Genomic DNA, 27,192 nt, shown 5'->3' on the forward strand with positions numbered 1-27,192 from the left:
CGGAGGAATTGGCCAAGCTTGATGCATGGTGGGACCATGACATCAAGACCAAATGCTATATGCAAGCCTCGATGTCTGATGAACTCCAGAGGCGATTTGAGGACACGGTGAATGCTGCTGACATTCACGCGCAACTCAAGGAACTTTTTGGGGCTCAGTCGAGGGCTGAAAGGTTTTCTACTGTTAAGGAGTTGATGACGTGCCGCATGCGTGAAGGGACTTCGGTCCGTGATCATGGGGTACGAGTGATTTGGCTCATACAGAAGTTAGCGACCCTTGATTTGGTGTTGGAGCATGAACTCAATGTGGACTTGCTGCTTCTATCTCTTCCTTCTTCATTTGATGGATTCGTGATAAATTTTAATATGAACAAGATAGAGGCCACCCTTGAAGAGATGGTCAATATGCTCGTTACATATGAATCCACACTTAAGAAGGATAAGCCAGCTTTCTTGGTGGGCTCCTCATCTTCTGCTAAGAAGGGGCCAAGTATGAAGGGCAAGAAACGTTCTGCCCCACCCAAGAAAGTGGAACCCGAGAAGAAGCAAAAGACAAAGGCTTCAAACAATGGAAAATCCAAGGATGTTTGCCATTACTGCAAGAAGCCGGGACATTGGAAGCGCAACTGCAAGGAGTATCTTGAGCAGTTAGGAACTGCAAAGGGTATGTTCTATATTGAAATAAACATGTCACTTAATACAACTTCTTGGGTATTGGATACCGGATGTGGATCTCACATTTGCAATGATTTGCAGGTGATGACAAGAAGTCGCAGGCTTAGAATGGGTGAGACCCAGCTGAGGCTCGGGAATGGTTCCAGAGTTGAAGCTACGGCCATTGGAGATGTTTGTTTGATTTTGTAGAATGGTTTTAAATTATTGTTGAGAGATGTTTTATTTGTGCCAGATTTAATTAAAAACATTATTTCTATTTCTATGCTTGATAGAGATGGTTATTCTTGTAATTTTGTGAATGGGATTTGCAATATTTACAAGAATGAATGTTTAATTGGAAATGGACAACTTGAAAACGATCTATACAATTTAAAACTAAAAGACGTTCCAGTGAATTGTATTGACAAACCGGTGACAACAAACAAAAGGAAAATCGATAGTCAAAACCCGGCAAACCTTTGGCACGCTAGACTAGGTCATATTTCCTCAAGGAGGATGAACAAGCTAGTGGGAGAGGGCATGTTTGATATGTCTGATATTAACTCTCTACCTACTTGTGAATCCTGCCTAAAAGGAAAAATGACTAAATCTCCTTTTAAGGGGAAACCTGAGCGTAGTCAGAATCTGTTGGATTTGATCCATACAGATGTTTGTGGTCCATTTAGAGTAGGGACTCAACATGGCCACACCTACTTCATTACCTTTACTGATGATTATTATCAAGGTATGGGTATTTATATTTAATGAAATATAAGTCTGAAGCATTTGAAAAGTTCAAAGAATTCAAGGCTGAAGTAGAAAACAAGCTAGGTAAAAGTATTAAAGCACTTCGATCGGATCGAGGTGGAGAATACTTAAGTACCGAGTTTTTGGACTATCTAAAAGAGAATGGGATTCTCTCTCAGTGGACTCCTCCTATGACACCACAGCTGAATGGTGTATCGGAGCGTCGTAATCGAACTTTGTTGGACATGGTTCGATCCATGATGAGCTTCACTGAGCTTCCCACCTTCGTTTTTGGGGCTATGCGCTTGAAACGGCGGTATTGTTGTTGAACAACATCCACACTAAAGCAGTGGACAAAACACCATACGAGTTATGGAATGGCAAAGCTCCTAAGTATTCGTACTTGAGGATTTGGGGATGTCCTGCTTACGTGAAGCGGACAGTGGGAGATAAGTTGGATAGTCGATCCAGCTTATGTTATTTTGTAGGGTATCCGAAGAATTCAATCGGATATTATTTCTATTATCCTGCTGAAACAAAGGTGTTTGTTTCTAGGAATGCCACCTTCTTAGAGAAGGAGTTCTTATTGGATAAGAAAGGCGAGATGATGGAACTCGAAGAAGTTCGAGAAGAACCCGAAATACAAAATAACGATCCTACACCTCAGGAACCATTGCTGGACACGCCTGAACCTAGAAGATCCGAGAGGACTTCTAGACCTCCTATTCGATATGGTCTTCTTCTTGAAGGGGATCAAGATGAACCCGACATTGGATGTGATCCAAGAAACTTCAAGGAAGCAATTTCTGATGCGGATTCGAATTTATGGCTTGAAGCTATGCAGTCAGAATTGGATTCGATGCATACAAACCAAGTTTGGTCTTTGGTAGATCCTCCCGATGGAATTGTTCCAATAGGGTGTAAATGGATCTACAAAAGAAAGCTTGGGCCTGATGGTAAGGTATTGACCTACAAGGCGCGATTGGTGGCGAAAGGTTATACTCAAAGGCAAGGAGTTGACTATGATGAAACCTTTTCACCAGTTGCTATGTTCAAGTCCATAAGAATCCTTATTGCCATAGCTGCATGGTATGACTATGAGATATGGCAAATGGATGTGAAGACTGCTTTTCTTAATGGAGACATTAAGGAAGAAATCTATATGAAGCAGCCTGAGGGGTTCACATCCATGGGAAGCGAGCATAAGGTATGCAAGCTTCAGAGATCAATTTATGGTCTAAAACAAGCATCAAGAAGTTGGAACCAGAAATTTGATGAAACAATTAAAGATTTTGGTTTCATCAAGAACCCGGAGGAACCTTGCGTGTACAAGAAAGTAGTTAAGGATGCGGTGACATTCTTAGTACTTTATGTTGATGACATCCTACTCATTGGGAATGATGTAGGGATGTTGCAGTCAACGAAGATATGGTTATCAGGTAGATTTTCGATGAAGGATTTGGGTGAGGCATCCTACATTCTAGGGATTCAGATCTATAGAGATAGATCTAAGAGAATGATAGGACTCACTCAATCAACCTACATCGATACCATATTGAAACGGTTTTCAATGGATGGGTCCAAGAGAGGACATCTACCCATGTGTCATGGAGTTTCTCTATCCAAGTCTATGTGTCCCAAGACTGATGCAGAGATAGAGAATATGACACATGTACCATATGCGTCAGCTATAGGTAGTATCATGTATGGGATGATATCTACTAGACCGGATGTAGCATTTGCTCTGAATGTCACGAGCAGATATCAGTCTAATCCTGGTCAAATGCATTGGAAAGCCGTGAAGGACATTCTTAAGTACTTGCGAAGGACTAAGAATATGTTCATGGTTTATGGAGGACGAGAACTCAAATTGGAAGGCTATACCGACTCTAGCTTCCAAAGTGACGTGGATGACTCGAAGTCAACCTCTGGATTTGTGTTCATGCTCAATGGCGGTGCTGTCTCTTAGAAGAGTTCCAAGCAGGACACCACAGCGGATTCCACCACTGAGGCTGAATACATTGCAGCATCAGCTGCTGCTAAAGAGGCCGTTTGGATGAGGAATTTCGTCCAAGAGTTGGGCGTCATTCCTGAATTTGTTGGTCCAGTCCCGGTGTACTGCGACAACACGGGTGCCGTTGCTCAAGCAAAGGAACCAAGGTCTCATCAAAGATCCAAACACGTACTGAGGAAATACCACATCATCCGGGAGATTGTGGAAAGAGGAGACATCACTGTCGAACGAGTGGCCTCTGCAGACAATATCGCTGATTCACTTACTAAGCCCTTGCCAGGACCATTGTTTGACAAACATCGCGAAGCAATGGGTCTACGTAGTATGACTAGTTGGCTATAGGGCAAGTGGGAGATTGTAAGAGTGGGTGCCCAGTGAGCCAACTGTGTGGCTATGGGCTTTGATGACTCTTTGTATAAACAATCTTTTGTTTAATATTATTTACACTTTTATGGCAATGACTTTATATTACTTCATATTGTTATATTATGATATACTATTGTTGTTTTGATAAAGACCTTGAATATACTATAGTGTATGTAAGATGTGGTAGAACATGGAGATGTCTATCATGAAATACATCTTATAGTCACTGTATATTCTAAAACCGTTCCTAGTCGATTGAGCCGTCCGATAATAAAGATAAGGATCGCTCGAGTTTGAGACTAGCATTTGCGATGTGGAGTACCACGTTTCATTGGTAGGGAACATGGAGATGTTCGAAGCATGCAAATGGATATTCATAGGATGAATAATCGAACTACCCTATCCGGACTTTCCAAGTGGTTATCACTTATCGAGTGGATAAAGTCCGCGGTTTTGGTTGTACACCATTAGTCCTTACGACTTGAAACATCATGGAGACTCTATATGCTAGTACTGTGCTTTGACTCGTTTACCGACTCTGAGGGGGTCATCAGGTGTCGAGATTGGGTACAGTTACGACACATATAGGAGTCAATGCATTGTTGTCAAGGATTCACCACATACTTGCGAGTGTGGATATCCTATGCGATCTGAGGAGATATTAGTGTGATAAATCTCTGGCCAGAGTAATTGATGTGATTTAAGAAATGGTTTCTTAGTAGCACATGCGATGTCACTAATTTGATCTTCAAGATGTATTGCATAGTTATCGAATCTTGAGCGACTCTCGATATACCAATGGTTGTTGATTCGATCGGGATATATGGATGAAGGGACCGTACTGTACGCTAACCAAAATCTACTGGTTCTTGTAGGCACTATCAGTGATACCTAGGGAATCATGGGGCGATGTTGCTAGGCGCTTTACCATGATTCGTTGGACAAGTCGGAAAGTGTTGTTCCGAGTCACAAGGAGTTGTGAGCCCACGGCTAGCTGTATCCCTGAACCATTGAGGGTCACACAGTGTAATGGAGTTTTAATCCCCGTTGAGATAGTTAAATTTAAAGAGTTAAATTTAATGAACTAAGGAGTTGGACTTCTTAAATAAGAGTAAGGGAGTAGGATTTCCTAAAATGACATAGGGATGGACATTTTTGGAAACCACTGAATTCGGATTCAGGAAAATTTATTTTGACTTTAAAATGTGCAGAAATGGTTTCTGTGCACATTGGTGAAATCAGTTCATCAATCGGAGTCACGATGAATTTTATATTAATTTCTGAACGAGCGGGCTTTGCTTGTCGGGCCCCAGCTTATGACTAATGGGCCCTAAGGTGTTAGTGGCCTGCATTATAAATAAGTTATTTCAGTACAGAAATTACACACAACAGCTCATAATTTTTGAGAAGCAAAAATCGAACCCTAGCCTCTCAAAAGTTTCGGCCGTCCCCTCCCTGTCCTCTGCCGAGAAAATTCCGGTCTGTGATTTTGAATTGCAGTCTGGAATAGCGAATCAGATTCGTTTATTCTCTTCGCAGAAAACTTCTGATAGATTTTCTAGTGCAATCTATCAGAGGGATTAAACCTCTGTTCGTGGACCTGATTGAAGGAGTTCATCGGTTCCAGGGAGAGACAACAAGAGCAGATAAAATCTGTTGGTGTCCAGTAATCTCGTTGCGAGATTGAAGGTAAAATTTAATAATTGTTATTTAATTTTACACACACAATAATTTAATCGTTGAATGGTTGATACCCACACCATGGAATTGTTCCATGATAAAAATTTTAAACTTCCGCTGCACCGGGTATCAATCGTGATTGATCTGAGAGCCGCGTTTTCCAACATGATTTTGTTTTGGAAGAGTTGGAGTCGAGCCTCCTGGTTTTCTGCTGTTCCCTTATTCTGCAGCAGAGGGCGCTCGGTCTGCACTTTTTAGCAGACCGAGCGCACACCCGATCGAGAAAAACAGCAGGTTGCTATTTAGGAGGCGCTCGGTCTGCACTTTTTAGCAGACCGAGCGCAACCCCCCTTTTTTTTAAAAAAAAAAAAATTCAGTTTTCTTTTGGTCTTAGATTTTTCATGCTTTAGTGTAGTTTAATCCAAGATTAGTTGTATAGCACCGAGGTCTCATAGTCCGTGTGTGTTCTTGTTTGGTTTCGGAATTTTTCGTATGTCCGGACCCTTCTCCAGAGGTGGCCCGGGGTCCGTGCATTTTTCCAAAAAAAAAAAAATTGGTTTATTCTCTTGGCTTATTCGTTGACTTTTGGATGATCTTTGCTTGATTAGATGATTAGAATCAAGGTCCTCACATTAAGTGGTATCAGAGAGATAAGATCTTGGACTGAATTTAGAAGCGAGCGGGATAGATCGAGTCCGCATGAATTGAATTCTCGCATATGTTTGAGTTATTTTAAAATGATTTATTTAAATACCATGCGAGCATGCTTTATCATTTGAGAGCTATTTAAATTGCATGATTTTTTGATTTAATTGATAAAGCATGAATTATTAAAGATACGAACTATATTTTTTTTCTTGTTTAAATTTGGATTCAGTCGTATGACTTAAGTAAGCAAAGCAGAGGTTTTGGATACCGAATGTTTGAAGACCGAGGTAATTGTGTCCTAACTCTCGTGATTTTGAGATATATGTTCTTGATGTATATTGAACAGGAATCGAACTGCATAGAATCCAGACTGGATAGAGTGATACTGCGACTGATCTGATGTTAGATATTGGTTATCGGATTTCGAGTTTATTATCCATGGAGCTGTTAATCAAGTACAGGACAACCGAGGATTATTTTCAAAAATTTTCCAAATTCAGATCTGAATCGTTAGACGAGTGGAAATCCTCTGGTAAGAATTTTTGATTCAAGGATTCTTTGATATTATTCTGTAGACGAACCGTTTATTACAGAATTGTGCGGAGGAATTCTCAATGCTGCAGTCGATGTACTGAATTGTATCACGAACTGGTTTATTACTAGTGGTTATAGAGGGGATCAAAGTTGATCCGGACGAGATTCTAATATTACCTCTGATTGTCATATCAAAGATAAGTCTGACTTGAGATCACGACATCACCGTTGAGAATTGAGAGAAGTGTTCCTTAGACCGCACTCATGTAGAGGTACGACCGCATTGATTTTTTCATGCCATTTGTTTAGACAGACGCTCCTGCAGAATTTAGGAATTTTAGGATTCAAATCCTTCAGAGATATTTAGATGAATTCGGGACTATTCTTATCAATGAATCCTTATCCATTCGAAGAGTCGTACTGATCTTTCAGACTCTTTGAGAGTTGTTTGTAGATTTCATGCCGAGTAGTTATGCTATTCTATCGACTTCTGATTTCTGATGGGATTGAGTTGCCTTTCCTCGATCTTTTATATCTGAAGATGGAATTTCTGTGGATCACCTCAAGACTACAGCCGATTTGTATTGATCTAGATCGACGTTCTTACCTGAAATTTGAAGATTTATGAGTTCTATCACAGATTCTTTGAGAAATTCTTATCGTTTGTGAAGCCGATTACTCAACAGATTATGTTCTTCTATCTGGACTTCATCTTATGAGACCAGTTCTTATTGTTGAAGAAGAGATTTATCAGCGCTTCTTTATCCCTTATTTCTTCTGTATTGATGACCTTACAAGTGCTTTACACTTCTTCTTATTGAGATTGGGGTATATTAGTGTTCAGAAGAATCACTTTTTAGCTTGAGCGTTGAGACAGCTGAAGACGCGCGAGACTCAATGTCTGAATCTGGACTTTGAGCTCGCAGCGATCTTATTGATTGGAAGATTTGGAATCGTTTCTTTTCTTATGAGTAGATTCCGTAATCTTCTCTGATCTCGGAAGCTCTGGTACTAGTTTCGCCGTACAGACTGAGTATGAGAAAGATAAGAGGATTAGAGGTAATGAGGAACTTCTGATTTGGAACCTAATTCTATCTCAAGAAATTGAATGCAACAGCTAAAGCTCTGAGCCGAAAGAGCTGTTCTTATTTTATCTACTATCGGTATTTTCTTTGATCGATGATTGTTACACTTTTGATTAGAGTTTGAAACAGAGAGGAGGCCTATTAGGATTTTTTCTTTTGAGCCGAATCAGAATGGGATAGAGATTGTGTTTCGAGGGATTTGTCGCGAAACTTCTGTTATCCATTTGAGTTGAGTTGCTATCCGAGTATGATTGACGATTGATGAATCTACTATTGTTTTCCGTACAGATTGATTCTCAGACATGATCAGATGATGGATTTCTATCAAAATTTTGTCAGATTTTTTTGACTGCCGGATTTGGTCATTTCAAATAGAGATCTTTGATATAACCTTTCTTTTGGTATAATCTTAGAAGAGATTTTCATTATTCAAGTACGTTTGAGTACAGTAATTATCCTCAGAACGACGGTCATTCAGAACAGATGATATGGATTTAGAGGCCTTTTCGAGCTGTAGTACTGCCCATCCCAGTATCTGAATAGCTTAATTGTACTAGGTAAGGGTGAGTTGTCCATGCCGTCACTTAAGCTCAATTATTACCGAACTTGGTAAAACATGGTACCGATCCTGATGGTCCATGGTTCGAAGTTAGAGGAAGATATGAAACTCCCTGTTACAGGGAGGAGAAGATTAGGAGTGTAATGCTTGACTCTTGCACTAGCTGACGATTGTTGCTAACTCCTATAAAATTTTTGTACAACAACATCTAGCAGATGATTATCTAGATGGCGTCCTTCTATGAGTTGTACGAGCAGAATTGAAAACTTCTTTTGAATTGGGATGAATTTTCTGAGTCACCTGATTTGGGACCAGTTTTGTTTCGAGGTTGGATGACGGATGAAGATTTTATGTTGAGAATTAAGACGACTTGGATTAGACCGTCGTAGTACAAATGTTTAGATGCAGACTTTCGTATTTTTATTAGTAAGACCGGTGTTTTTTGAAGATTTTGACTTTAAGAGAACATGTCAGACTTGAGAAAGAGAGAAGTCACCTCTAAGATTGATTGTTCTCACTAGAGTCTGGAAATGATAGGTGATCTTGCCTACAAACTTGTTCAGTTTTGTCTCCTTCTGGTTGTTCACGAGGTGCTTTTCCGTCTTTTGATGTGGATTATCACCAAATCTTTGTTGCGGAATTACCAGACCAGAGTTTCTTGTGTTCTTTAACTATTGAGACCGGATTTGTTGAGATGACAAATTGCTTGATACGACTGAGTCAGAGTTTTGACCTGAATTAGATGCAGTTCTAAAACAAATCGATTCAGTTGTGATAGTGCAGTGGAGCTGCTATGGATTTGAAGAAGAGATTTGGGAGATAGAGTCCGTTTTGAGACATCATTTTTGGGACTTAATTCTGAGAAATGAATTCTCTAGAAGTTTTGGATTTTATCCCTTAGCCTTTGAGATAGAGCAGTGTTCGATTTTGAGGACGAAATCAGTTCTTAGAGGGGGAGAATTGTAACACCCCAAAATTAGCCTAATTGAGAATTTAGGAGTTTAAGATGTATAATCAGAGATTATAGAATTCGAGGATCGATTTGATTTGGATCAGGGACTATTTTGCAATTTTGGAAATTTCAGGAACTAAAATGCAAAATTGAGATTTGTTAGATATTAAGAAGGATTTGACTTCTTCTCCTTCATTTCCCCATCCCTCCCTCTTCCCTCTCATGCCTCCCACCATTAACGTGAGCTTTCAAGCTTCTAGATTTCATCCCGATCTCGATTCGTTTGATAGAATTTCATTCTGAAGTCAGATTCGCGATCACGGCTGCGAGAGCTCCGTTATGTCGTAATTTTTCCTTCGATCCAATATACTTTGATTTTGGGATGTTTTCAGAATTTTTCTGAATTCGGATATGTCGTACATGAGCTAGCATGTATCGTTTTTTCTCAGTCGGTTTTGAAAAAGAGCGTCGTTCGGATTTTTTTATGATTTTTGGAGAGTAATTCAAAAATGGGGTTTAAGTATTTGTTGGATTTTGATTTGTTTTGGATAAAGTATGGATGTTAAGAGTTGCATTGGATTGAAATTTAGCTGTCTGTGGTTTTCAGTTAGTCGATTTATAGCCTTTATGCCGCCGGTTTGAGATTTTCAGTTTTTAAGGAGTTTGATTGAGTTTTGGAGTTAATTTAATTTGGATGGATTAATATTGGACTGTTGATATCTCCGTACAGATTTGACTGAAGATCATGGAGTTCAGAATTGGCAGGATTCGAATCGTCGAAATATTGTTAGAGGTTTGGTATTGAGTTACCTTCTTCGTCGAATTTTGTTTGGAATAGAATTTTGATTCGGAAATTCTTATTGTTGTATCTTGATCGAGATTGGAAGCTATGTTGAATCAAAGAAGAGGTATAAGATTACTTATACTTGAATGCAACGAGTGACTCGAATCCGACTTGATTCGAGTGTTCCGGAAAAATCACATACTTGCATGTTAATTGATTTACTTGAACGAGTTATGATTTGCATTGCATTCATATTGAGCTTGAATTCTTGACTTGATAGGGGATAGACGGCCCCGGATAATTAGACATTCTTGGGATTATAGTCGAGTGGCATTGGTCGACAGACTTCTACCAATTGTATATAAACTCTCTGTAGATGCCCCAGAGTCTAGAGAATTGAAATATGCACCTTCCACCTCGAACGGGAGAGTCGGTGAGTTGCGTGATATTTTGTCCTCGGGATCCCAAATAGAGCAGAGAACCGGAGTACCTTTTGATTATCTAGACTTGATAATCCCAGATTTTTAAAGTCATGCATATCATTTTAATTCCGCATTTGAATGGTATTCTTATGTATATCTTGAGTTGGTATATTATGTGGAAGTTGATGCATATCATGTTGTGATCTGTTTATGTGATATTGCATGTTTGTTGCTTATACTGGGAATGTTATTCTCAACGGAGTATCCGGCTGTTGTCTTGTTTTGTATGTGTGCTTGGCAACAGGTGGGGCAAGACCGAGTCAGAGATCACATGGATAGATGGGATATGACGATAGAAGTGAGGGCTTGGTTTAGAAGTCGAACTTGTATTCGAACTCATTGTACTTGTTGTATTTTGATTCGTGGAACTTATAATAGATGCATGTTCTACTAGTTCGATGATTGTACAACCTTAGAACTATCGTGTGTTGGTTTATGCATGTTTTATATTTAGTTTTGAGTAATCGGGGTTGGAATAAGATCTGTTATGCCTTGTTTTTCTGGTTCTGCAGCAGGGCACGGACCCTGGACATGCCTCCGTGCATGGGTCCGAGTGTCCTCTATCTCGCGAACAGGTCTTTTTGCCGATTTTCATAGGCACGGACCTTAGTACGGAGGTATGCACGGGGCCCGTGCAGGGATCCGTGCATGGGTCCGTGTAAGGGTCCATGTGTGTTCTGTTTTGGTTTTGGAATTTTTTGTATGTCCGGACCCTTATCTGGAGGTGGCCCGGGGTCCGCGCATTTTTCCATAAAAAAAAAAAAAATTGGTTTATTCTCTTGGCTTATTCGTTGAATTTTGGATGATCTTTGCTTGATTAGATGATTAGAATCAAGGTTCTCACAACTATTCCTTTGGATAGTTGTTAATCTATCACATATCATCTTAACAGTGATACATAGTGGATACTATCCCATATAACCGCAATACTTTCTTGAAGTATATCTTACATATTGCCCAATATACCAATAAATTCCAAATATATCTTTCCTGGTTAAAAAGTTATAGTAAGACTCTGAGAATTAACTCTTGGTTTCTCAATATTCCTTTTTCCGAACATTGAAATATCACATTTCTCGTTCGCACAACTTTTCAAATGGTATCTCATCATTATTACTATGATAACTTGTTAATTACTACTCAATCATTGAAACCTGATTCCACCAAGCTGGTCAAAACCCAAAATATAGATACTATATCCAAACTGATCATCAGTTTCCATATGATTGGCTATACTCTCACTGAGAGTAATACCAAAAACATGCTGAAAAACTCCCCAGAATCTGGGAACAAATTGTAAACTTTCCACCTCTGGAATTGCTTACAGATAAGCCATGAAAATTCACTATCTCTCGATTTTGTGATCAATCACTACTATCAAAAGTAACATTTTTATTACACAAAAGTATTATGTTGTCTTGGTGAGTCAGTACATCGCAACACTAACTGTACCATAATTCCTTGAGAATACCGACAATTGGTTTACAAACTCATAGTGAAAATTCCTATTTCCCACTCAGAAATCGATATCTTATTATACAATCTTTAGATTGTCAATGTTCAATCTAAATCTGTTGACTCACCCAAAACCAAGAAACATTCTAATACTCAAAATTCTTCATTTCTTTTTATCAGAACCGAGTACTCAAATCCTCATACTAAGGACTTGTACTGTGTCAAAATACTTGTGACAACGCTGTTGTCCACAATTCTTGATTTCCTGAACTCTGCAGATTCCCACTGAATTCTGACTAACTGATCCCAAATATCGTAATTCACAAGCAACGTCATTTGATAATTATAAAATTCTTAAATCTGCTTCTATCAATCCTATATCCAATCATATGACGATCTAACGCTCCAATAGACAACCTGGAGAATTAGTGACAACAATCCTGCCAGACCAAATATATATATATATATATATATATATATATATATATTGTCTCGGCTGTTGTCTTTCCCTATGTCTAAAACACTTGATTAAATCCTGCTAGATTCCATGATCAGTCATATGGTAATCAGATATCTCAACTGATATCACTGATTCTAGATCATCACTGTTTGCAACAAGTATAAGAAACTTGATCATTTTCTCACAGTGACATCCCACTGATCCAAACACTGGTCAGCATCACTGGAATTCTTTTAAATTTGATACTCAAATCTTGAGTCAAATCTCTAAAGATTAGATTGTCACTTGTACCCTCATATCTCAAAACTAGAGATATCTCTTAATCACGATACTAGATCTTAAATACTTGATAACACAAGTCTGTCTATGTAGATGTAATTATCAGAATAAATCATCATGACAATCCTATTACATCTTAATTACTGACTCGGAACACATACTTGCTCTGAAATATTTGATATCCATCTTGGAATCTATAGTGTTTAACTCTAACTGAATTAGACGATATTCACGAGTAATCACTGGACATTAACCTTGCACCAGTCTAACTACTCGTAATAGTACTATTCCAATCAAACATGTACAATTTTGTGCTCACTTTCATTACCCCAAGTAAATTCTAATATTGCCGAATCCATGCTGTAACTTAGTAGGCTCATGAAATCCGCCAAACACTAACTAGATCAATCATCTGCTAGATCTCAAACTCTTCTGATGCAAAATGTTCATAGTAAGGAAACACTTTTCCCAACACAGTTCTTACAACCAATAAGATCAAGTATCTTTTTCAAGGTTATCAAACTGACACTAAGTTATACTTTAATGTAACTGTTTCAATGATCTCTAGACTGGGTAAATTTTCCATAATCCTCATAAGTGCAAAATACTTCCAGAACAAAATTTGAAATATACTCCACCATGTCTAGTCTTGATCACAGTTCACTTCTCCATGTATAAGTCAACTCGGTGTCCTGATGAAAAATTGTCATTTCTTGACAACCCAACATCATATTCCAATTATTACAAGGAAATTTACCTAAGTAAATCCATCACTTAGAATTCCTATTTATCAAGTTAATCAAGACCCTGATCACTAGCTATATCTCTCATATAATCATACAATACTATTCCAACCTCTTGGTTCGACTCCCCCAGTATCACGTGCAAAAACTATCCGTCTAGAATAAACACTTGTCAAGGAATTCTTTCCAAGACTATTCTATCAACGAAAACTAAAATCTATATCTCTAACGAAGTCAGACGATAACTCATTGCATCCCTTGGTACAAACCCGACACCAATAATAATCTATAGAATACTCAAATAAAATTTGAATATCCTCTTCAAGAGTACACCGGAATACGTTTGCACTTACTATACCATCTCAAAACCCGACAGTCATCAGCACCCTGGCATAACTCATTCTTGAGTCTCTGATGAATTCCATCATTACTGAGAAACATTCCTATCTGGACCAAAATAATTGGTCAAGGAAAACTTTCATAATTTTACAGAAGCACAACTCAAATCCTGAGTCTGCAATCATTTGACAAATAATTCTGTTGAATACCGCTTCAACTAAAGCACTTGGATTAAATCCCAAAATCCCAATTCAAAGGCCAAAGAAATTATTTGCTTAGAACAATTACCTGTCAAGGAAATCCCTTCTAAGACTGTTCTGACCACAAAATTTCCCGATATATATACATCACTGAAGAAATCAGATGATAACAAATTCCATTAGATACTAAATCTTAGTATCAATTAAATCTTCAGGAGATACTCCCAATATCAATATACCCTTATTGCGACTGTTGCAAAGTACTAGACTGAGTTAGCCTCCCTCTGAATAACCATATAAAGCAAGGGAAACAATCAGATAGCCTCTAAAGCATGAGAGACTTCCAGAGTAATATCATCATAGGGTCGCGCTTCCTCCTCCATCTAGTCATCTATCCATATAGTCCACAGTACTTAGTATAATTTATCTTTTTTCCTTGATGATACACATCATCCCTGGTAAGCATTATACCCTATTATAAAAACATGCATAATTCAATCCCAATTATACATGCCAAGCAATACATTGTAATAAATTATCCGATCCATCAATCAAAATATTCCCAAATATTACATTTACTTGAATCACTAATCCAGGTTCTAATACAATCTTTATTACAATCTCATGTAATACATAACTTAATCAAAAGATTACACTGTCAAGATGTACACTACAAGAATAATTAGTACATCAAATAACTTAAATCTTTTAATACATCTGATTACAATTGAAATACTGTTTACAACAAAAGCTTAATACATTATTTAAATTCTTGTGGAATTATTTTATTCCATCTACTGATCTTGAACTTGAATTTTCCCGTCCTCTACACACAAAAGCATCGATACAAGCATAATCAACGACATCTCTTTCGCCTGATCTCCTGATATTCTCTGCATCAATGCATGTCAGCAGATCTCCTTCCTCGCAAGATCTAAAAGATTTTATATCCTACTAAATATGCCAAAAGCTTCACGAGACATTCTCTTGACAGGATCTTAGGGGGTGGCTTCCTTGGTCGAAGCAGAATGGATGACTATGTGTCACACATTCCATTCAACCCTGAGAAGAACCTGGCATTGAAAACTGGATCTTCTCTTCCAGCTACATCCTGCTGGGATCCACATAATACAAAACTCTGATGTCAACCTTGGCAATGACGATCTAGGAAAAGCCTAGGTATCCTTCTATTCCAATTCCTGATACTGCTATCGTCATTGAATCCGAATCGCAATCCTACAAAGGATAAACCAAAATCAATACCATGTCCCAAAGAATCTTATTGCATGTTTTGATACCATAAATGTAGTGACCCGCACCGTGATCACTTCCTAATCTGAACTTAATAATGAATTTAACTTAAATAAAAATCTTAAGCAGAGTAAATGCGGAAATTAAATAAACTATATACCAAAAATTAAAGCCTAGTGGTTAAACCTGTCATCCAGCCTTGATCACCACCTAACCTCCCAGTCCTTAGGAGAACAACCTGCATCTGCTCCATTGAATAGGGTATCCAGATAACAGAAAATAACCGGAAGTGAGCATAAAATGCTCAGTACAAGAGTATGAGTATACTGTATTATACCTGCATGTATGTAAGTGAACTGGGTACCAAGACACTAAGGTCAAGAAACAAGCTCATAGACCGGGCCCAAGGTATATAGCACGCTGCACTGTCACATCAAGAGGTGGCTCCTATACCTAGTGGATAATGGTGACCTGATACTAGTACAAGTGTCCAACCATAACGGTGACCTGACACAAGACTTATGTATCCAACCATCCACAACTCGTAGGTTGAGCATCTTACTACAGGATATTTCAAGGATATGGGATCGATATGCGCATGTATGAGTCATGACATGTTCCGTCATATGAATGATGCAATCACATAATACATGCATACTCAATCTGGATATCTCGAATAATACTTCCGTACCTTACTATGGAAGATCCTAGAAGCTCTCCTCTAGGTCCAAGCCTACCATGCAGCACTACAATACATAAATACCATGTATTATCTAGCATTCCAAACAACACCTAACATGATCTAAATGTCTTAATTAAACTATAACATACTCTCTATTTCCTATAAAGAGCTAGAACCATAACTTCGTCTGCCCCAGATCTTGGGCACAGCCTTGCTACGACTCCTGAACACCTTGCCAGAGCTCCTTCGCCTAGCCACTACTACGGACACTGTCCATTATATAAAAACTACTAACTACTCCAACTCTTAAAATAATAGTACCCAAAAACTCTTAAAATCGAGCAAACGTGGGCCAAGTAGAGGTGAGAAATGGGCAAGAAATGAGATCTCTTGGACCCTTATTTATAGGCATCAATGGGACGCTCCGATCCATGAATGAATGCCACGTTCCGATCGGGTAATATTAGATGCTCCGATCCCACTTCGGAGGCTCCGATCCCTTGCATGCAGCTACGTGTTCAAGCCTTATGTCCACGTGCATGGCATTGACTTTGGATGCTCCGATCTGCCCCATAGCTTCCGAACTCCATCGGTGGCTCCGATCTTGTTCGGACCCTCCGAACACAGTTCGGATCCTCCGAATTGCCCGAGCCCAAATAAGCCTATTAAACCTTTTTCGGGAATTCTGGACCCAATTAATTGGTATGTTAGATTATATAAAAATCTATTAATCATGTTTCATTAAAACATGATTAGCAAATTAATCTTGTAAAATATAACCGGGCTACTACACACATGCTGAGAGACTTCCTTGGACTGGATAATCTCTCAAAATCCAAAGTTTTTGTGAATATATCATCTAATTGTTTGTTAGTTCCAAAAAACTCAATGTAAATCATGTCTTTCTCGACCAAATCTCGAATGAAGTAATATCTAATGTCAATCTGTTTGGTTCAAGAGTGTTGTATTAGATTTTTGGATATATCAGTGGCACTAGAATTATCACAGTACACTATTGGTGTTTCAATTTTAATGTCATAATCATTCAACATTTGATTCATCCATAGGAGTTGTGTGCAACAACTACCTACAACTACATGTTCAGATTCTGTTGTTTAAAGAGACACACAATTTTGTTTCTTACTATACCATGATACTAAGTTATTTTCCAAGTAAAAACATCCTCCCGTGGTGCTCTTTCTCTTATCTAGATCCCCTGCCCAGTTAGCATCACTAAATAATACCAAGTTTGAGTTGGTTTCTTTAGTGTACCACAGACCCAAATCCAAAGTACCCACCACATATTTCATTATTCTTTTTACGGCCTTTAGGTGTGTAACTTTTGGGTTAGACTGGTATCTAGCACACAAACAAACACTAAACATGATATCAAGTCTAGTAGCACTCAAATATAAAAGACTTCCAATCATGCTTCTGTAGAGGTTGTTGTCAACATCTTTGGCAACATCGTCCTTCGACAGTTTTTCACTAAACCCTATAGGTGTACGCATGTGTTTAGTGTTGTTATTGAAAAACTTTTTCACTAAAATTTCTAACATATTTACTCTGACAAAAAAATATACCATCTTTCAATTGTTTCACTTACAATCCCAAGAAATAATTCAACTTACCAACCATGCTCATCTCAAATGTAGAAGACATGAACTTCACAAATTCATCAACAAGTTTTTCACATGAAGCAAAAAAAATTATTTCAACTACATAAACTTGGCAAATAAGAATATTACCTTGAAATTTTTGCACAAATAATGTTTTATCAACTTCACCTCTCTTGAATCCAAGATTGAGCAAGTATTCAGTTAACCTTCCATACCATGCACGTGGTGCTTGCTTCATTCCATACAATGACTTTTTCAACTTATAGACATAATGAAGATGATTTGGATCCTCAAACCCTTTAGGTTGTTTCACATATTCTTCTTCATTCAAGATCCAATTTAAAAGGCACTTTTTACTTCCATTTGAAAATTTTTCATACCCATGTTACATGAAATAGCAAGAAAATGTCGGAAAGACTCAATGCAGGCTATAGGAGCAAAGTTTTCATCAAAATCCACCCCTCAACCTGTGCATACCCTTGAGCTGCCAATCTTGCTTTGTTTCTTATGATGTTTCTTGATTCATCAGTCTTATTTTTAAAAATTCATTTTGTTCCTATAACATTACCATGATCAGGGCACGGAACCAGATTCCAAACATCTTTCCTAACAAACTGTTCTAGCTCCTCATGCATAACATTGACCCAAAATTCATCATTCAAGGCTTCTTCAACCGTTTTGGGTTCAACGTTTAACACAAAGTATGAAAATCTTACCTGAGAATACGTAGAGAGCTCATGCAGATTAGTCCAGCCATTTTTCTATAATCTACCTTCTCTTTCCTTTGGGTTTTCATGTCTTCATGTACATCTCCAATGACCTGTGAAATTGGATGATTATTCTGAATTTTATTAGGTACATTCTTACCAACTTCATTTACTTCACTGTTCTCATCCTCATTCTCATCTGTGAGTTGTTCAGATTTTGTTTCTGGAGATTATGTAGAAGGTGTTGTCGCAGGCGTTGTGACACTTTGAACAACATCTGAATTTCCAGAAACTTCAAGCAATTAATCAACCTCGTCCTCAACAGTTTCCCTCTTCAAATATGCAAAATCATCAAACACAACATTAATAGACTCAAAAATAGTCCTTATTCTCAAGTTAAACATCCTATAGGCTTGGATATTTGATTAATATCCTAAGAAAATACATTTATCACTTTTTTGCATCAAACTTAACAAGATGATCTCTATCATTTAAAACGTAACATACACAAATCAAAAATAAGAAAATACTTAAGGTTTGGCCTATTTCCCATGAGAATTTCATAGGGTGTCATAGTAGAACCATTCCTTAAATATACCCTATTTGAAATATGACATGCAGCGTTTAAGACTTCTGCCCAAAAACGTTTTGAGATATTTTTTGAACTCAACATTACTCTTGCCATTTCTTGCAAAGTTCTATTCTTTATTTCAGCAATTCCATTTTTTTGTGGAGTTTTAGGAGCAGAAAATTTATGAGAAATACTTTTCTTATCACACAAACTTGCAAAAGAATAGTTTTCGAACTCCTTAACATGATCAGTGTGAATTCTGACTACCTTCAGGTTTTTTAGATTCACAATCTTAGCGAGCAGTTTCTTGAAGGAATCAAATGTGTCTTATTTTTCTCTCAAAAAATTAACCCATGTATATCTTGAAAAATAATCAACACAAACAAAAGAATATTTCTTATCTCCGAAGCTTTCAATATCCATTGGACCCATTAAGTCCATATGTATAAGCTCAAGACAACGTGTTGTCTCATATGTTGGCAACATCTGCTGTGACACCCTGGTTTGCTTCTCTTTTTGACATGCTTCACACACAAATGGAATTCTTGATTTTAAATTAAGCATACCTCTAACAACATCAATCTTACTTAAGTTCTTCAAAGTTTTGAAGTTTGCATGTCCCAACTTTTGATGCCAAAGGTTGAATTAATTCAATTTTTTATGCCTACAAGTCATCTCTTCTCCAAGTTGATAACAGTTATCAGATGGCCTAGTACATGTCATTACACACTTGTCAGAACTATCAAAAAATTTTCATAATTTCTTATCAAATTGCATGCAAATTATCATCACAAAGCTAGCTAATTCTTATTAGATTTACAGTTAATCCTTCAACATGGAGCACGTTTTGAAGCTTGGGTAAGCCAGCAACATTCAGTGTGCCTTTTCCAACAATATTTTCCTCCTAACCTCCTCCATAGGTTACTTTTCCACTCTTTTGTTCAACGTAGTCAGTGAAAAATCTCTTGGAACCTGTCATGTGATGTGAGAAACCGCTATCAAAGTACCAAGCACCTAAAACATTAGTTCTCAAAGCACTTGTTGTAAAAAAATCCTCGCAAGCGTACGAGTGTCAAGTTTTAATATAGTGAATGAATCAAGTATCGTTCCCTCAGAGAGTAAATTGAAAATATTTAGTACTTGTAATTAAAATAGTCCAAACTTTATCTAGAAAATCAATATTTCATAATTTTGCAGAATAAAATTATCAGTGAGTTTTAATAGCACGCACACAACTTTCAGATAAATATCAATCAGAGAAAAATGGTCTAGAGGTTTAGATTTCACCTGGTTTCAACAACAGTAAAATCTAATTAATTAATCTTCATGAGTTCCAGTCAATTAATAGCCAAGAACACTTAAGTTTATTATTTCCCTCTCCTGAGTGCCAAATAATGTTTATCAACTACAATTAAATTCCAATATCCCTATTAAGAATTTATCGCAGTGATCTATCACAAAAAAATGTTCTTTTTTAAAAGATCTGTTAAAATTATATACTCTCCCGAGCAATATAAATAATTAACAGTGCATTTTCTATTGGTCCTATTCAAAATCTCCTCTCCCGAGTGCCAGATTTCAAATAAGTTTAACAAATCAATTATTCATCAAGTAATTGAAAAGACAATCAATTCTAGAAAAAACAATTAATCTAGAAGAAACTCAATTCAATAAAATCAAAAATTCATGAAAGCGTCTACACCAGGTTCCATCCGACCTCTAGACTATAAAAATTAGTTCATAATAAAATTCTGAATAAAACAAATCATGTTCAAAAATCTAGACATAAATTCAGAATTAAATAAATAAAAAGTAGAAAACAAATCCATCATCGACGCCATGTCCGGTCTATCGATCTCCGTCTACGTTCTTCAGATAAGCTCCAGAAATTCTTCACGATCAGCTTCCAAAGTATTTCTCTGATATGCGTGTAAAATATGTGGCGGCTCTCTTTCAATTGTCTGACAAGAAATCCTTTTATATGGTCACACAAAAGCCCAACAAAAAGCCTGTAGTGACCCAACCCGGATCCACTACCTAATCAGAGTTATAGTAAAAGCGCACGCAATAAAAGCTTAAAGCGTAAAGAGCGGATAATTAAAATACAACAAATCCAATCGGCAGAATACAACCGACGCTATCACAAGTGTATAAATACTGTTATACAACCAAATCGAAGGTTCAGGGTAAATAAAACCCTACCCTCTAAAACCTTGCACTCTCCAAAGCTCAATCCTGCTGAGAGCCGCCTGGACCGTTCAGCCTCAAACCTGCCCCACCACAAGGTACACAATACCCAAACACAGGGGCATGAGCTAGAACTCTCAATACGAAGCAATGATATAAATACAAATATCCGCACACAGGTGATTTAAAACTCAAATGAAAACACTTGCTCATGGCGCCGGGAATATACAGTATCGGCTAGAGAGCTACTCCGCGGGGTACTCGTATACTCCATATCAAGGCTGAGCCAACCCTATCCTAACCCGAATCCAAAACAGGATACAAGCCTCATATGGAAACTGTCAAACCTGACTCGAGTCCAAAATAAGATCATTGTTCCCTATGGAGACTGTCAATGACTCACATCTCTCCGGATGTAGTCACACATAAAATCATGTATGTGCTAAGACGATAAAACATGCTAAAACATGATAAAACATATAGCACATACTCATGCAACATATAAGCAAATATATCATGCCGGCTATCTCAGTCAGTACTTACGTACCTCTAACACTGCTGGTCAAACCTAGCTCTGCTGGTCTAGATTCCAAGCCTACTAGTCCAGTCTACTAGCTACTAAAATGCAAATATCCATGCATCAACAATTAAGCTCTAAAAGCCTTAACTAAGCTATTGCATACTCCTAAATATTTTTAGGATGCCAAAGCTATACCTGCGTCCGTCGTTAGTCCTTTGCTGACGATAGCCTCAAAACTAGGCCGTAGCTCCGCGACGACGTCTAGATCACTAAGCCACTTTCAGATTCCCTGTAGGGCGCCTAGATCTCCCTAGATCTGAGTTAGAAGGCTTAGAAATCGAGAGAGAAGAGAGGAAATTGGTGCGAGAAAATGAATTCTCGGACCCTCTATTTATAGGCAACGTTCGGAGCCTCCGAACCTGGTTCGGATCGTCCGAACACGATCGAAACCTCCGATCCCTCCTTCGGAGCATCCGATCGCCCAATATTACGTCAGCCATGATGCCACCTTGCTGACGTAAGCAATGACGTGTGCTCTGGTCCCGATCGGAACGTCCGATCTTACCGACGGAGCTTCCGATCCACTTCGGAGCCTCCGATCCTGAGTTCGGATCCTCTGAACCCGTTCGGAGCCTCCTGACTTGGTTCGGAGCTTCCGAACCATCCGAACCCTTGGGACCTTCCCAGCTATTTTTGATTGTCCTGAATCTATTTCTGAAGTCCGTTACCCCAACAGGAACTTACTTAATCATGTTTTAATTAATCTAAACATGATCACGTGATTAATTACTCATTAATCACTAATTTGAAATGCGGGTTACTACATTCTCCCCCACTTAAGAAATTTCGTCCTCGAAATTTAAGTCTTAGAGGAAAACATAAATAGCCAAACAAATTTTCTTTATTACAACTGAACAAGTATAACTCGATACAAAAAAGTACAAAATCTCAAAATAACTCGGGGTGCTCGGCTAACATCCAGCTCTCCAACTCCCAAGTAGCTTCCTCTGTCCCACTGCGTTGCCACTGTACCATAACCAATGGTATGCGCTTGTTAAGAAGTACCTTGTCCTTCCTGTTGAGAATCCGTAGGGGTTTCTCCACATATGATAGATCCCGATCTACCTTTACCTCGGTCGGGTGCAAAATATGCGACTCGTCCGCCACATACTGCCTCAACAAGGACACGTGGAACACATCGTGGATCTCCGAAAGATCGGGTGGCAAGGCCAGACGATAAGCAACATCCCCAACCTTCTCGAGAATCTTGAAAGGACCAATAAATCTAGACGTCAGCTTACCCTTGCGACAAAACCTCATCACCTTCCGGAAAGGTGACACACGCAAGAAAACATACTCTCCTACCTCAAAATGAAGTGGCTGCGGTGAGTGTTCGCGTAGCTAGCCTGTCGATCCTTGGCTGCCTTAACCCTGCATCGGATCAACTCTACTGCATCAATCATCTGCTGAATCATCTGAGGACCCTCAACCTGACGCTCGCCAACCTCATCCCAAAACAAAGGTGTACGACAATGGCGTCCATAAAGAGCCTCAAATGGTGTCATGCCAATGCTGCGATGGAAACTATTTTTGTAGGCAAACTCCACCAAGGGTAAATGATCATGCCACGCTGGACCAAAATCCATCACCGCCACGCGAAGCATATCCTCTAGAGTGCGAATAGTACGCTCCGACTGTCCGTCCGTCTCTGGGTGATAAGCCGTACTCAAGCTCAAAGTAGTACCAAGGGCTCGCTGGAAACTACCCCAAAATCTCGAGGTGAATCTCGGATCTCTATCGCTGACAATGCTCAACGGAATCCCATGCAATCGAACAATCTCCCGCACATACAATTGCGCCATCCTATCAAAGGTGTAATCGCGGTTATAGGGAAGAAAATGCGCTGATTTCGACAACCGATCCACGACAACCCAAATAGCATCGCAATTCCTGGAAGACATAGGCAAGTGGGTGACAAAGTCCATCGTCACATGCTCCCACTTCCATTCAGGAATCTCTAAGTTGTGGAGTAACCCTCCGGGTCGTCTAAACTCTGCCTTGACTTGTTGACACACAAGGCATCTGGATACGAACTGATAAATGCTGCGCTTCATCCCTTTCCACCAAAATCGAGTGCGAAGATCCTTATACATCTTCATGCTGCCTGGATGTACAGAGAATCGACTGCGGTGAGTTTGCGATAAGATCTCATCCCTCAAAGTAGAATCCTCGGGTACCACAACTGGACAAGAAAGACACAACAAGCCGTCTCCCTGCAAATGGAAACCAGAAGTGTTATCACCCTCAGCCAGCCGGGCCAACTTCTGAGTCTTCAGATTAGAATTCTGAGCTTCCCGGATTCGTCTGTATAGCGCTGGCTCTGCAAGCACAGAAGAGACACGAATCCCTTGTTGTTATTTCTTATGACGGAACGTAAATCCCAAAGAACAACACTCCTCCACTGCCTTCGAAACCGAACTGGTACGAAGGGAACTCACATAAACTTTGCGACTAAGCGCATCAGCAACGGGATTTGAAGAACCTGGATGGTACTTGATCTCACAATCATAATCCTTCAACAGATCCATCCAACGACGCTGCCGCATGTTCAACTCAGCCTGAGTGAACAGATACTTCAAACTCTTATGATCGGTGAAGATCTCGAATTGTTCTCCGTACAAATAGTGATGCCATATCTTAAGAGCAAAGACAATGGCTGCAAGCTCTAAATCGTGTACTGGATAGTTCTCCTCGTGAGTCTTCAGCTGTCTGGAAGCATAAGCAATCACGTGGCCATTCTGAGTCAACACACACCCCAAACCCTGGAGAGAAGCATCAGTGAAGACTACAAAACCACCTGATCCAGACGATAAAGCAAGAACTGGAGCTGTCGTCAGACGACGTCTCAACTCACGAAAACTGTCTTCACAAGCATCAGACCAAACGAAAGAAACGTCTTTCTTCGTCAACTGAGTCAAAGGCATAGCTATCTGAGAGAAATTCTCCACAAAACGACGATAGTATCCTGCTAAACCAAGGATACTACGAATCTCAAAAACTGTAGTCGGTCGTGACCAATTCAAAATAGCCTCTGTCTTGCTAGGATCAACAGATACGCCATCCTGAGAAATGACATGACCAAGGAACACAACTCGGTCAATCCAAAAGTCACACTTACTCAGCTTCGCGTACAACTGTCTCTCCCTCAAGACCTGCAGTACAGTGTAGAGATGGTAGGCATGCTCATCCATGCTGCGAGAATACACCAAAATGTCATCGATGAACACCACCACGAACTTATCCAGAAAGTCGCGGAAAACTCTGTTCATCAGATCCATAAAAACAGCTGGATCATTCGTCAAACCAAACGGCATCACTAAAAACTCATAGTGTCCATACCGCATACGAAATGCTGTCTTAGGAACATCCTCCTGTCGAACTCGCAACTGATGATACCCAGACCGAAGATCAATCTTTGAATAGACAGAAGTACCCCGTAACTGATCAAAGAGATCATCTATCCGCGGAAGAGGATACTTATTCTTCACTGTCGCTTGATTCAATTGGCGGTAGTCAATACACAACCGCATTGAACCATATTTCTTCTTGACAAACAGTACTGGGGATCCCCATGGCGAAACACTAGGTCTAATATAACCCTTATCAAGAAGATCTTGCAATTGCTTCTGCAACTCTTTCATTTCTGACGGTGCCAATCGATAAGGAGTTCTTGAAATTGGTGTAGTCCCTGGCACTAACTCAATGCCAAACTCAATCTCCCTTACTGGTGGCAAACCTGTAATCTCCTACGGAAACACATCTGGAAAGTCACGAACCACTGGTATCTCTTGGATATCTGGCTCTCCTAAGTATGCGTCAATGGCGTAGATAAGATAGCCTTCCCCGCCAGACTCTAAAGCACGCCGAGCCTTTAGAGCTGAAACCACTGGCATCGGGGGTCGCGCTCCCTCACCATAGAAATACCATGACTCATCATCCTCTGGACGAAACTGGACGAACCTCTGATAGCAATCCACTATCGCTCGGTAGGTAGTCAATAGATCTATCCCAATGATGCAATCGAAATCCTCCATCGATAGAATCATTAGGTTAGCACTAAGCTGATGTCCCTCAAAATCAAAAACACAACCCCCAACTAGACTCTTGGCTAAAACCTCGCTCCCCATAGGAGTAGAAACCACTAGCAACACGTCTAAAGGAATAAACGGCAATCTATACTTCTTAGCAAAACGTGCTGAGACAAAAGAATGCGATGCACCGGTATCAATTAAAACATATGCAGGAAAACCACATAAACTACAGATACCTGCAATCATCCGATCATTTTCAGCCTCTGCCTGCTCCTGGTTAAGCGCAAAGACCAGACCCTGGGCACCTGGCCTCAAAGAAGAATGACCCCGAGAAGGAGTCTGAGTAGGCTGTGAATCATCCGATCGTAAGTCCCATCTCCGCCCACAGCAACCATACGATGAATGTCAGGGTTTAGACCCTGAAGGAAATGATCAAACTTCGCCATAGAACTATCAGCAATATGAGGACAAAAGGGTAGCAGATCAAAGAACTTCTGCTGGTACTCCTCGATCGTCATCGTCCCCTGTCGCAAACTCAACAACTCACTGGCTTTCGCCTGACGAAGAGCTGGAGGAAAATAAAATCTCTGATAAGCAGTACGGAACTCCACCCAAGTAGCTGCACCTCTAGCTACTATGAACGGTGCGGAAGTAGATCTCCACCACTTCCTCGCCCTTCCCTCAAGCATAAAGGCAAGGATCTCCATCCTATCCTCAGCCGTGCAACGGAACTCCTGGAAGCACTGCTCTATCCTCTCCATCCAATCCTCCGCCTCTTCGGCTGTCTCACCACCCGTCAAAGGCTTCGGGCTAACTTCCTTAAACCTATGCATGTTGACTCGCCTGCGCTCCTTGGGCTGTCCCCGACGTCTACGATCATTTGGATCGCCCCAACGACCGTCGTCTATTCTACCGTGACTCTCGTCGTAATCTGCCATCTGTTACATAAGAACAGATAATTACTTAATCCGCTTTACGATATTCCCAGTGCAATGCGTTGCTCTGATACCAAAAATGTAGTGAACCAACCCGGATCCACTACCTAATCAGAGTTATAGTAAAAGCGCATGCAATAAAAGCTTAAAGCATAAAGAGCGGATAATTAAAATACAACAAATCCAATCGGCAGAATACAACCGACGCTATCACAAGTGTATAAATACTGTTATACAACCAAATCGAAGGTTCAGGGTAAATAAATCCCTACCCTCTAAAACCTCGCACTCTCCAAAGCTCAATCCTGCTGAGAGCCGCCTGGACCGTCCAGCCTCAAACCTGCCCCGCCACAAGGTACACAATACCCAAACACAGGGGCATGAGCTAGAACGCTCAATACGAAGCAATGATATAAATACAAATATGCGCACACAGGTGATTTAAAACTCAAATGAAAACACTTGATCATGGCACCTGGAATATACAGTACCGGCTAGAGAACTACTCCGCGGGTTACTCGTATACACCATATAAGGGGCTGAGCCAACCCTATCCTGACCCGAATCCAAAACAGGATACAAGCCTCATATGAAAACTGTCATACCTGACTCGAGTCCAAAATAAGATCATTGTTCCCTATGGAGACTG

At 39.6% G+C, this 27,192-nt stretch overlaps 1 protein-coding gene across 1 annotated transcript in view; it reads right to left on the reverse strand.

The window, feature by feature from the left end:
• The window catches only part of LOC140870882 (uncharacterized), a 53,513-nt gene extending 33,724 nt beyond the window's left edge, over positions 1-19,789 (reverse strand). Inside the window, exons 1-5 of the mRNA XM_073273288.1 lie at positions 19,720-19,789; positions 18,305-18,438; positions 18,101-18,248; positions 17,739-17,853; positions 17,158-17,272 (exon numbers count right to left, since the gene is read on the reverse strand). Coding sequence (XP_073129389.1) covers positions 17,158-17,272; positions 17,739-17,853; positions 18,101-18,248; positions 18,305-18,438; positions 19,720-19,789 — 582 coding nt within the window. The remainder of the gene's footprint in view (positions 1-17,157; positions 17,273-17,738; positions 17,854-18,100; positions 18,249-18,304; positions 18,439-19,719) is intronic.
• Between the last annotated feature and the right edge of the window lie 7,403 nt (positions 19,790-27,192).

Source organism: Henckelia pumila, unplaced genomic scaffold (genome assembly GCF_033568475.1).
Source record: "Henckelia pumila isolate YLH828 unplaced genomic scaffold, ASM3356847v2 CTG_270:::fragment_3, whole genome shotgun sequence".
NCBI lineage: Eukaryota > Viridiplantae > Streptophyta > Magnoliopsida > Lamiales > Gesneriaceae > Henckelia > Henckelia pumila.